This window comes from Cyclopterus lumpus, chromosome 7, assembly GCF_009769545.1.
Source record: "Cyclopterus lumpus isolate fCycLum1 chromosome 7, fCycLum1.pri, whole genome shotgun sequence".
NCBI lineage: Eukaryota > Metazoa > Chordata > Actinopteri > Perciformes > Cyclopteridae > Cyclopterus > Cyclopterus lumpus.
This window is the reverse complement of record NC_046972.1, coordinates 14,821,331-14,834,463: the sequence shown is the minus strand read 5'-3', so window position 1 is coordinate 14,834,463 and position 13,133 is coordinate 14,821,331. Positions and strand designations below refer to the sequence as shown.

The 13,133-nt window shown below is 40.1% G+C and overlaps 2 protein-coding genes across 2 annotated transcripts; one reads left to right on the top strand and one right to left on the bottom strand.

Moving 5' to 3' along the window:
- Positions 1-250: 250 nt before the first annotated feature.
- Positions 251-5,087, bottom strand: LOC117733171 (F-actin-capping protein subunit alpha-1-like). The gene is made up of 10 exons (XM_034536588.1): positions 4,809-5,087; positions 3,403-3,466; positions 3,221-3,272; positions 2,963-3,026; positions 2,665-2,871; positions 2,503-2,582; positions 2,285-2,363; positions 2,121-2,192; positions 1,893-1,955; positions 251-1,743 (listed from the first exon to the last, which is right to left on the bottom strand). The coding sequence occupies exons 1-10, from the start codon at positions 4,845-4,847 to the stop codon at positions 1,603-1,605; spliced, it is 861 nt and encodes a 286-aa protein (XP_034392479.1). The 5' UTR covers positions 4,848-5,087; the 3' UTR covers positions 251-1,602.
- Positions 5,088-5,319: 232 nt separating this feature from the next.
- On the top strand, positions 5,320-13,016 carry apeh (acylaminoacyl-peptide hydrolase). The gene is made up of 23 exons (XM_034536586.1): positions 5,320-5,467; positions 5,954-6,083; positions 6,166-6,292; positions 6,400-6,487; positions 6,647-6,722; positions 6,829-6,920; positions 7,401-7,475; positions 7,584-7,721; positions 7,824-7,915; positions 8,118-8,158; positions 8,260-8,381; positions 8,602-8,662; positions 8,869-8,966; positions 9,121-9,172; positions 9,353-9,441; positions 9,603-9,741; positions 10,382-10,465; positions 10,762-10,842; positions 11,296-11,384; positions 11,534-11,724; positions 11,978-12,080; positions 12,165-12,271; positions 12,377-13,016. The coding sequence occupies exons 1-23, from the start codon at positions 5,456-5,458 to the stop codon at positions 12,480-12,482; spliced, it is 2,193 nt and encodes a 730-aa protein (XP_034392477.1). The 5' UTR covers positions 5,320-5,455; the 3' UTR covers positions 12,483-13,016.
- The last annotated feature ends 117 nt before the right edge of the window (positions 13,017-13,133 follow it).

Genomic DNA, 13,133 nt, shown 5'->3' with positions numbered 1-13,133 from the left:
CATATTGTACACATGCTGCTGTCACTCCCACAGAAGAATACTTGTCCAACACCTCTGCACAGTGGTTTGAGCATTATCTATTTAAGATCAATGTTGTATGATTTGTGCAAAACACTCTTGACGAAGGTCCAGAGGTTCTGAAACATTGATATGATTAATACATTCCAACGCACATGCATCTGAGAGTGCTAACATGTCCTTTAAAAAAAAAAATAATAATCTTTTGAATGTAAAATAACAATTCTGCCAAGATGTTCAATCCATTTATTTTACAACAGAATGGGGCAGTACAGTCTTAAACTTTATAATTGATCGGCACACGGTTGCAGTATAGTGTGAGGGTTGAACACAGCACATTGTATAGCTAACAAGTAACTGATCCAGAGTCAGCACATTATGCAACACAAACAGTATGATATGGCTTTACAGAAGTCATGTAACGTATATATTATCTTGCCTTACATGGCAACTGCTTTGCATTCACCAATACAGTTTGTCACAGTTAAGAGTGCAATATTCTAAGACTCAACAAAAACCAGCGTATTAAAATAGAAATTTGCATACATGGGAGGATGGAGTTCTTTACCATAGGAAAGACATTTTGGCAAATCAATCTTGGTTAATATGAGTATGTTTTCCTTTCACAAAGGAAAAGCTGTACAACAGTGGAGGTGATGTTGCCAAACAGAACGGAGAATGCATTAAAGATGCAACAGCATAGAAGTTGCGTTATCTTAATTCAGTCGTCATTGCTTGTATGGGTGGAGACGTGTACATCAGTGGAACACAACAGAAAACAAGTTAACACTCCCTCAGTCCTGACAGGCATACAGGTGTACAGTGCAGGAGCAGAGCTATGCTGAGGATCATGCCACTTGTAAATGTTAACGGGTAGAAATACAGTCAATTTCATTAGCAACGCATAACTTAATATGTTCAGTTCAGGATTACAGCTTGGTACCAGTTACAATGTCAGATGACTGCTATTCATTTTGCGGTCAATGTCCCGATTTGACTGATTCCTCCGATTTACAAATTCTAGCATGCATGACAACCACAATGGAACAAAAACTTTAACAAAATTTGTATTTCCTGTCCTAAATCAAACCCTGATATGTGATGTGTGCTTAATTTCTCTCATCAGATGCCTTGTGCCTTCCTAGAACTTTACTCTTGAGTACTGAGATTTCCACTGTGACATGATCACAGTTCTGCATGAGTCTAACTTTGGAAAAATATTGTGACTTCTGACACCTGAATCTCGGGAGGTCTAAGATTACTTATAGAGAAGGGAGATTTACTAATTTTATGTAGCTGTCCTGAGCACAGCCCTGCACACTGACCCAACAACTCTTTCATAAACACACACACCTAGAAGTAACCACTTTCTCCAACCCCGATTATCTTCATAACCGCAACTTCCTTACAGCAGACAGATATGCCTTATAGTCAGCATATCTTCACTTATACTTTTTTTGTTTCATTTTATTAATTCCTTGCCCCATACGGCTATAGCTTTGCTTTGGTTAGTCCTTGCGCATGTATATGCGGGTTGTGGGCCCAGCGGAGTGTGAAACTCGCTGGTAAATCCCTGACCTTCCACTAGGCATTCTGCATCTCCTTGCCAATTTTGTAACTTAGGATCTTATTCCAGTCGATCTTAGTGCGAGTGACAGGCAGCTGGCGACGCAGGGCCTTAAAGGTGGTGTCAGACATGGTCTGGTAGTTCTCACTGATTGCAGTCTGAAGGCAAAAAAGGGGGGAAATAAATCTAATGTAAAATATGTTTACATTTTCTAATTTAAAAATGTTTCATTATGCACATTTTGACAAAAGTAACACCTGTGATTTCAAAGAGTATATAAACTTGTAGTCAATAACTTCTTGCTTACCTGGTAATCATTTTCTGCATTCTCAATAATGTCGACAAATTCCTTGGTTGTCTGGCTTTCATTCTGTTTAAAAAACACACATAATAATCACCTTTTATCCTTCTTACTGAGATTGAGGACCTCACTTTACATACTCGGAGATGACACAGCCAGTCTTAAACTTTGTAAGCAGCACAAGGTTTAAACCACTACAGATGGAGAGCTTATGTATAACATATTTTTACTTACAGTCACTGGTATTGATTCCTCTACCTCCTTGTGGCTAACCAGCTGCACATTCCCATCTTCATAGTAGTGCACCTTGAGGCAGAAGAAAAACGTAATTAATATGTTCTGAGTTAACTTTGACTTATTTATCATTTCTGCAGATGAGTGCACTGAATTAAATTCACCTGGATTTTCAACACACCCACCACCTGAGCAGTAGACTGACCGATGGTAAGCTTCCACTCTGACCTACAGCGACCATTCCTGTGTTAGAGAATTACAGACAGTCATATATATATATATATATATATATATATATATATATATATATATATATATATATATATATATATATATATTCAGATAAGCTTTTAGACAGTTGTTTACAGGGAGGTCACTGTACCAGAAGTTCTTGGGTTGAAACTGATGTCCTTCAATGCAGGCTATGATTGTTTGCTGACCATCAACCGTTTTCCCATATACCTGCAAAACAGGTACGATAGTATCGGTAAAATGTATTCTATTGCTTAAATGACTATTTTGTCACACTCTTCATGTGCCTTACCGTGCAGACTCCAGTTGGATAGTGCTCTTTGACGTAGGCACTCAGGGAAGTATCACAGGCATCTCTCCAGCTTCTCAGGGCTGTGTCTTCTTCATATGGCTGCAAGTCGCTCACCTCTTTTCTTAGGTGGTCAAAGCGGAACGCCAAACAGTTGCGGGGATCTAGAAAACGTCCCTGGCCTAAGTCACCATGCTCGGTGATCAGGACCTATCAATAGGGGAGAGGAAATCGTGAAACAGTCTGGATTTGACACTTGCTCTTCTAGAATAAATAGGAAAGACTTAAGAATGAAACATACCGGCTCATCGTAGCCCTCTAGTTTGGCAGGAGTAAACTGATCCATGTTGTACTGGGCAAAGGAGCTGGACATACAGAATGGGTGAAATGGTACAGTCTGCATTTATAACATGACAAAAACCTGCTTTCAAAAAATGTTTCCCCTTGTAATGCTTACATTCCTCACTACCTAATATATAAACCAAAATGTTTTGTTTGTTTCGAATTGTACAATGAGTATTTGAATTTCTGACGTTTTTCTTAACTGAATGTTACTTACTGTGATGCTCCCTCCCTGAGGAGATTGTCATTGTTGAGAAGAAGCCGCACATCTGGAGAGACACAAAATTAATTATGCATTACCCTCAAAAGATAAAACACTCAAATATGATCAGAGGCCAATTATATTATACTAAAAACAGTATTATGATGTGAAACTTGTCATAATCAGCTACTTATTACCATTGAAGACCTCATTGAACTCTCCCGGGGGGGCATGAGTCACAAAATTGGCCGCTATGCGGACCTATGGAAGCAAATTAAATGCAACAAATTAATTAAGTTATCATGATATGACTTGCTGTATAAATCAGCTCAAAGAGAGATGATATAAAATCATTTTACATACAATTAAGGTTTTCAATCAACAAGAAAAACAAACATGTACAAGTCGAAACTTCAACAAGTCGACTATAAAAAAAAGTAAAAATGTACTACCAATTTTGTTGTAATTTGGCATCCATATCGCTGATACTAAGGCATTTTCAATTTGTGTTTCTATGATGAAACCGTATTAACATTTCTGGTTGACATCCATTAGACTTAAACAAGGAATGACTATAGTATCTTGATTACAAAAAGATAGTACCCTATTCCCTATACCGTAACCCTGACTTAATAACAAAAATAGCATCAAGCATGTTTTATGAAATAGTTAACTTCAGAGAGTATATTTGACATACATATTTTAATAAGAGTTCTTTTAATTTGGAAATAAATAAAGGATGATCAAGAAACAATGAGCACAGAATAGACACTGTATTAGAAACGACTGATCGAGGCCATGGGTCATTTCACTGTAAAATCCATTTCCCAGTTAACCGCCAACAGACTTAATCTCGAATATCCCTCGATTGTATCAGGAGAATATCGTCGCCACTCTCGTTTCCAGCTTTGATGCCTCCCTGTTTGTTGGTATTAAGATTGTTGTTTTATATGGTAACGTCACATGTCAAATGTAATTCTCCCCTGTAGAAGAAAGACTGCAACATCTGCCAGTCATAATAATGTGTGCTTCGCTTCCAACTGATAACATGTCGGGCTGCCACTGGTAGGGTGTCACTCAGGAGTCATCTAATCTAAGACAAGCAACCCTTATTCTGACCTCACGCTCCTGTGTGGTTCTCAAGTATTTGAGCTGCAACTGAATCCGTTTGACCCAGAAACCCAAAGCAAGGTACCGGTAGCCGCTACGGTGAGCTAGCGTTACAGGAGAGGAATGCGGAGCCCACCCTGGGGTTACTGCAGACTGGCATGGACGTTGCAACCCGACTTTTGGAAATGTCGATACTTCCATTTATATTAATATAGGTAACGTCTCAACCAGTAACACGTTGTCAATATAAGTGTCCAGTGGCTCAACCAGCTCTTGCAGCGTCTGAGCTCGCGGCTAGCCAACTATAAGCTTTGACTAGCATTGGCTAGCTAGTGGTAGCTTAAAAACACTAGTTTTTCACTCGGATACGTGCCGAAAAACTGTCACTCTTTCCAAAACTCAGCCGTGAGTTCGCGTGGACATTTAACACGCGCGGGCTCTCTACATAATGAGAGAAAATAGCGTTGAGCAAAGAATAAGATAGTCTTCAAACCTTCTCGTCATCTGACAGCGGCTCCTCAAAGTCAGCCATCTTGGCTCTTTGTGACCCCACCTACCCCAGCTGACTGACAGACGCGCTGCTTGTCATTTACACATTTAATGAATACAAGCCAGCAAGTTATTTTAACTCGTGTCTCGTAACATGCTTATATTACCGTGCTTCGACAGTGAATGCCACAGACTAAATCTGAGAACTTTGCACGAGGCACAAGTTCAATATGACATACTCTCAGGATTACGGCTTTCCAAACGCAAGAGGGCGCATATACTCAGTTATTTAATTAGTATATTGCTTCCTGTTGGGTGTTGTGGAGGTGACGTTTCTACGAAATAAAAGTATTGCAATAGATTGCTCCTATAATATATATATTTTTAATATAACGAACCACGTTCTTATTTGCCTGTATTGTTTTCTAGATTTCTAACCCATATATCATTTTATTATTATTATTATTAGTCGTTTTTAAATCCAGGAACTGCTCAACCGGAGCTTTATCTTATTTTCTAAGTAGAAACAGGAAGCTGAAACAGGTTGTCCGTTCATTTTTAGTAAACTTTGTACGGGAGCGCCTTAATAACTCTATTGTGCTCCTCACTGCTTTGCAGACTGGCGACACACACACACACACCGTCGCTGTCATGAAGTCAAAGGTACGTTTGGACTTTACTGACTACTTATTATTGGTTAACACGCCCGACACAAATACACCTCAGAGTGGTGCAAATGCAGCTGACGTTATTTACGCTGTCGTTGTTTTTGAGGTCAGTTTTCAAATCAAACCAGCCAGCTGACGCTGGTGTTACGTTACGGTTGTTTCCTGTCAGCTCCCGCAGGAAGTTCCTGGTCACATTTGAATCCGCTCAAAACAAACAAGCCTGTTCACTTGGTGTCTTTTTTTTCCCACGCAGCCACCGCCTGATTTGTTTCCATAACATATTGGGCTCATGTTTATAAACGCACCCTCGGTTTTTGGTGGTAAACTGGGTTACTGTTACATACTCGTAACTCACGTTAGTTGTTTTATGGCCGCTTAGCCTCCTAGCTAGGACATGAAGAAGGTATCGTTCGCTGTGGGACAGTTTGTGTCTCTGGGGCGTAACGTCTGTGCGATGAGTTGTTCTGCTGCTTGCCGTCAGGTGATGACCAACCCGGAGGAAATTGCCAGACTCTACAGAGAACTCAGCCTCTTCCCTTCTTTGAGCAGAGCAGACGTGGGACCTGTCGTCACCTCTCAGTATGGAGGCAAATACAGCAACATCTACACAGGTAGACTCAGCCCGACATGCCGAGACCATCAGATCTCTGTATGATCGTTGATGACATTTTGTTAAACTGCTTTCTTTTGCAGAATGGAGCCAGCGTGATTTGGATAGGAATGAAAACGTCAAGTTTTGCCGACAATACCTCGTGTTCCACGATGACAAGTCGGTGGTCTACTCCGGAGCCTCAGGAAACTGCACTGAAATCAAAGGAGAGTATGTAAACATGTTGTCATTTTGTGTGGAGCTGTCTTAAATATGTTGTCGTGCATCTAACCCTGAGCAAACTGAACAACGTATCATTGATATGTTTGCCCTGTCAGGGTGCTGAGTAAGGATTCCCCCTCAGGTGAAATGAAGGCTGTTGTCAGAGAGTGCACAATCAAAGGAGAGGACAAACAGTTTCTGGAGGTAAGTGGCTGTCTGTCTGACTCAGACTCAGCATACCATAACTTAGCTTTATTTTTAATGGCCCCCTTCATTTTATTTCCGCTCCTCACCTCATGTGACTTTGCACATCGAACCCGCCATCTTTGACTTTGCTCCCCCGTCCTCCTTGTCACCCTTCAGATCTGGAGTAAAAACATAAAGATGAAAAGCATCAATCTAACAGCCTTAAAGAAGCATGGCAAAGTCTATGAAGATGGTGAGTTAACTGCATTTAAATCTGCATATTTTCTTTGAAACTGTGCTTTACACGAGCCAGTCAAGGTGTTAATCACACTGTTTTGTGTTTTTTTTCTTTCTTTTAGAGCAGTTTGGCTGCTTGGTCTGGTCCCACTCTGAGACACACCTCTTGTATGTAGCAGAAAGGAAGAGACCGAAGGCAGAATCCTTCTTCCAGGTCTGTCAGCAAATCTATTTGAGGGTGAATTGGCACAGAATCACATGCGGCAGAGAACGACTGCTCTGCTTTCCATCGGTTGTAAATCACGTTGTAAAAAGGTTCTCTGTAAGGAATTCAGTAAGAAAGAAAGAATACAAAATGACCTTGTTGGTGGACTAATGGCCTTAGCAGATGCACACTCACCAAACCTAATCACATATATTTCAATGGTTGTTGCACACTATTTGATTTAAGCGTATTGCTCGTAAATTCATGGCAAACCTGGGCATTTCGTGAATGGTATCATTTCGAAGGCACCTCAGGTATTTTCCATGGCCTTTCAAAAGCAATATACTGTGACAGCACTGATTGGGATGTGGCCATAAGAGTAGTGAAGCAAGTTGTCTGCCCATATGTGATTAGTAGATGGGATTAGTGCAATAGGTCATCCTAGTAGGCAATAACTCCTTATTCTATGTTTCATTATCTGTTTTCTAGAGTGAGTCACCAGAGTTGTCTTTTATTGGGGACGAGGAGGAAACCATGAGAGTGGAGAAAAAAGAGGCTGTAAAGGTGAATGCAAATAATTATTTTGAAACACAATTGATTTTCGTTAATCAAAAGTTTATTAGGTTACATTCCACTGGTTGTGACATTTTTATTTTATTTTCACCCCTGCAGGGGGAGCAGTTTGTCTTCTATGAGGACTGGGGAGAGGCACTGGTTGGTAAGAGCTGTCCAGTGCTTTGTGTTTTGGACATCGAGGGGGACAACGTCTCTGTGTTGGAGGGGGTGCCTGAAAACATCTCACCTGGACAGGTTGCTACAGCAGTTTGTGCAATGATGCATATGTTGTTGTGCATGTATAGTGTGCTCATACTCCTGCGGTTGCTTTCTTTTTCTGTTAAATGATCTCTGCAGGCATTTTGGGCTCCAGGTGACACAGGTGTGGTGTTTGTGGGCTGGTGGCATGAGCCTTTCAGAATTGGCCTCAAGTACTGCCCAAACAGGAGGTGATTACTGTTCACACTGATCAAAGAGACTACTACTACTACTACTACTATACTACTACTACTACTACTACTATACTACTACTACTACTACTATACTACTACTACTACTACTACTACTGCTACTACTACTATTACTACTACTAATAAAGCTGGCCCATCAGAAGTTACTTCAATTTATTCATGACTTCCTTTTCTCTGTCAGGTCATCTTTGTTCTATGTGGATCTTACTGGTGGGAAATGTGGTAAGTGAATGTTCGTCTAATTATATTTTAAAAAGATATCGCTGGATTTTGTTATTATTTCTGCAAATGTTCATGTTTATTGTATTTGTTGTGTCCCTCAGAACAGCTAACATCAGGCACAAGTGCCGTGTGCTCCCCCAGGCTGAGCCCAGACCAGTGTCGGATTGTCTACCTGGAATGTTCTGTCTATGGACCACACATGCAGTGCAGCAGGCTCTGTATGGTAAGACAGGATGGGGCCACCTTTTCACACACAATAACACATAGACACCATCACTTTTCCTTTTTGCACTGCACTCACTGAAAAGAATAATTAGGAATGAAAGTTTCGTAACACAACGCACCATCTGCTGTTTTCTGTTTTGTAGACATCTCAGCAGAAATACATTTGAGTTATACATTTGTTTAATGCTTTCCTCTGTGATTGCATATTTTATTTTTAGTATGACTGGTATACTAAGAAGACTACAGTTGTGGTGGATGTGGTGAAGAGACCTGGAGAAGGTAAGGAATACTTGATGGTCTTGTGAGTGCACCTTTTTCATGCCTCTGCGCTGGCGGCATTAGGTTTTTATGATGAAAGATGGAATTATGACATTTTGGGCAGACATGAATGTACACTGAAACTCGATATAGGCATACAACTGTGAGGTGTCAATTGTAGTTTTATTATATGTCAAACTTGCTTGTGTGTTGGTGTGCATTCACAGATGGCTTTACTGGTATCTACAGCTCTCAGTTGTCCCCTCAGTGCTGGTCAGCTGATAGTCAGCGCATTATTGTTGCTTGCCCTCAGCGCAGCCGCAAGGTACAGTCAGCTCCTCGGAAGTTTATTGTTATTATGATACAAAGTATACAATATTTATATATTTTTCTGATGACTGCATGTTTTCCACATAAAACAAGTATTTAGACTGAGAACATTTTATTATTGTTAAAGTAGTTGTTGTTTTTTCTTGTAGGATCTGCTGATGGTGGATATGAGCACAGGGCGTGTCACCTCTCTGACTTCAGGTGAGTGGCTAGACACATTTATCAGCCTCGGTGTTACTCATGTCTTGACAGTCGTGTTTATTGTTGTTTGGTGTTTATAGTCTCTAATAGGGGATTTGCCGACCACATTAGTGTTCTGGGAAACTTTAACATGTTTATGTTAACCTTGTGTGTCTAATGATGTTCTTTGTTTGTCTGTAGAGGCTGATGTTGGTAACTGGTGTCTGCTGAACATACAGAGAGATTTGATGGCGGTCAGCTGCTCCTCTCCAAACTGCCCTCCTAGTCTGGTAGGATAAGTGGTCTTTATTTTATTGTTCACATTTTTATATAGTATATACCTTATGTGCTATTGCAGAATCTCCATTTTTGGGATGGGGTTGGGGAAGGCCTTTTATTAGTCAAAAACGTATGTCTTTTTCACCTGTTGCAATGCAATTTCTCTGTCCAGAGGGTGGGTTTCCTTCCGGCCAGGGATTCTCAGGACAAAGTGGTCTGGGTTACTTTGGAAGACTCTCAGACAATGCCAGAAATTGATTGGCAGATCTTGACTTTCACCCCTCCACCAGAGCAAGAGAACAGTCAATACTGTAAGAATCATTTTTAGTACCTAGACAGCATTTCTCACAGAACGGCCTGAATTGCATTGTTTTTCTCTGTTTTTGTCAAAAAGTCTGAAGGGAAGCCAATAGTTTTGTCCACACTCTATTTTGTTTCACTTGCATGACGTGTAGAGAATATGTAAGAAACTCCTCCACATACTCTGCAGTCCAGAGAGTTTAATCATCACCTTTTGAAAAGTGATACCTTTTTCAGTCACAAAGTTAAGATTTATTGCAAAGTTATCTTATTGGATTACATTAGCTTGGACAGGTTTACGTAATAAACTAATCAGGAGGTATATTTAATATTTCAGGCTTTAGGTATAGTTAACAGCCATCCAGCTTTTTAAAGAACAAACATAGGCTAAATTTAATCGTGGCTGGGTTTAATACATTTAGACACAATTATAGTCATCACTATGATAAAACAGCAGGCAGCTCTGTTTCCAGGAGATGGAGTAAAGGAGTTTACAGGATGACGCTCCTGAGTTGACTGGTTTGTTTTAACTCTGAAAGAATAATTGTGTCCTCAAGTTTATGGAGGGTTGAAAAGATGCAGTTGTCTATGAAGACATGAAGAACAGCCTATGTAATCTTATAGGACTAACTATTTTTTCCTATTTTCCAGCTGGCCTTGATTTTGAAGCTTTGCTGATCAAACCAAAGGAAATTGAAGATGGAGTGAAGCTGCCTCTCATTGTCATTCCTCATGGTTGGTACTCTCATTATGGTTCAGTAGTCATTATTATTTTTCTAGTGCAAACAAAAAAAACAACACTTATGTAGTGGTACATCATTGTTGTACAGTTTCAACTTAATGTAGTATCTATAACAACTTTAAAGTGCTATGAATCCATGCTGAAGTGGAATTTGGATTGTTGGGATGTGTTTCTGTTCAGTCCAGTGCTACAGAAAAGATAATTGTGATTCTACAAGCAATGTTATCTGTGGCTCTTTGATAGAAACTGTTAAGTCTGTATTTTACATGAACTTGTTTTTTTTACTTAGGGGGTCCTCACTCAGTGTTTGTAGCTGATTGGCTTCTGTCCTCATCTGTGCTGTGCAGGATGGGCTTTGCTACATTACTAGGTATGTTCATATGTAAATGTGGAGTGGGTTTATGTGAGACACCTGCTCAGAGGTTGATCATCCACTGATAGGATATGGACTCTATTTGTAAAAGGCTTTGCTTAGTTTTTTTATCTATCTTGTGAACATCTGAAGAACTCTCATGTACTTCACAGGCATAACCAATCATAACTTGCCTGGTATATTAACCAGAGAAAAATGACTCGATGCAAAACTATAATATCTAGGGCTGATGCATTAATGGCGCAAAAAACATATCTGGTGGCATTATGTTTTTGGGTTGTCTGTCCATTCTTTCATCTGTCCACACTTGCGTATGTGCGTCCCATTCTTGTGAACATGATATAAAAAGATGAAGTGATGACATTGTACAGACATGGATGTAAACTGCAATTTGATTGGTTGGTGGAGACATAAAACCGCCAGGTGGTAATTCTAGTTTTGTTTGCTTAGTGAACTATCGTGGCTCTCTTGGGTACGGCCAGGACAGTATCCTCTCATTACCTGGCAATGTTGGCACCCAAGACGTCAAAGATGTTCAAGTAAGAATAAAACACAAGACGGAGCACCAATGCAGTTTAAAACAATTCACACATGTTCTTTGTCATGAAATGGATAATTTATAAAGGTTTTCCTTTCTTTTCCACCACAAATGATCTTTCACAGTTCCCTGTGTTTTTCTTCCCACCAGTTTGCTGTTGAAAGTGTTCTGAAAGGTGACATGTTCGACATGCAGAAGGTGGCAATTTCTGGGGGTTCCCATGGTGGTTTCCTGGCCTGTCACCTGATTGGCCAGTACCCAGGGTTCTACAAGGCTTGTGTGGCTCGCAACCCCGTCACCAATTTGGCCTCTATGATTGGCAGCACAGACATCCCAGATTGGTACGTCCTGGCGTGCCCATTCCCACACCCTTGCCCACCCTTGTTTACTCATTTTGTGACTGCCAGTTGTGCACAACTTCTCATCTTTATTGTTTTATATAATTTGAACTCCTGACATTACCCTCTGAGAACTGTGAGTGGGCATGCGTCTGCCTCACTGTTGGGGAGGAAGTGTTCAATAATGCATGAACAAAAAAACTCAGACATTCTGTTTTTTGTTTTTTTCTTTCTTCCTGTTCTGGATATTTTTCAGGTGTATGGTTGAGGCTGGCTATGACTACAGTGCAGCCTGTCTACCTGACCCTGCTGTTTGGGAACAGATGCTGAACAAGTCCCCCATTAAACATGTCGCACAGGTATAAGTATTTCTGTGTATGTCTGCATGTGTCTTCATTGGTGTTGTGACGCAATGTAGTAACCTAAGATGATTTCTCACCTAGGTACAGACACCTGTATTGTTCACCTTAGGGGAAGATGACAAGCGTGTACCCAACAAGCAAGGAATTGAATATTACAGAGCTCTGAAAGCAAAGCAGGTCCCAGTCCGGTAAGCAGCTTGTCTGAGTAACATGTTTTGTTGATTATTACAGATATTCACTGCATAAAGGCCTTTTTATGTTCATTCACTAATGCTCTACTGCATTCTATTTAGGATACTATGGTACCCAGGGAACAATCACTCTCTCTCCAAGGTGGATGCCGAGTCTGATGGCTTTATGAACATCGCTCTGTGGATAATTCAACACTTGTGTCTGTGATAGTAAATATCAGATAAATTCATAGTGGTGTGCCAACGCTGCTGTTGTTGCTACTGCAGGGAAAAGATGCTATTGTGTATACGCGATGTTCTGCTCCGGTTTCCATATGAGGTCCAATCCAAAGCCAAAGCATTGAACTCGCTCTCCAACCAGAAGACACTTTGTATTACTGTCATTTACTTCTTATCTATCTTTGCCGATGGTTATTCCTACAATTTCTTCCAATAAGTGGATAGGAAAATATATTTTAACACAGCATTTGAATAAAAGCAGGTTTTATGCAGCGTTGATTAATCAGAAACACATTTTATTGATACCATTTTTTTTCTTCGATTTTTGCAGTCTCTAGACGTGCGCACACACACACAAAAAATACTTCTCAGTGTGTAAGTTGTTTTGAAGTTATATTAGCAAAGGAAAATTATATAAATCTTTTCACTGCTCACTGTTATGGTTTGGTTTGAAAAAAATTAAATGCCTTTTTGATTTAATGGATTTCATGACAGTGCACTTAATAAATTGACTGTAAAAATACTACTGTGTTGAATGAATGAATACATAAGCATTTGTCCAGATTGAAAAGGATTTTTGAAGCAGATGACAAAGGGGTTTCTTATACCTTTTCTTTAGAATCGTACTGAATTGAGGAAG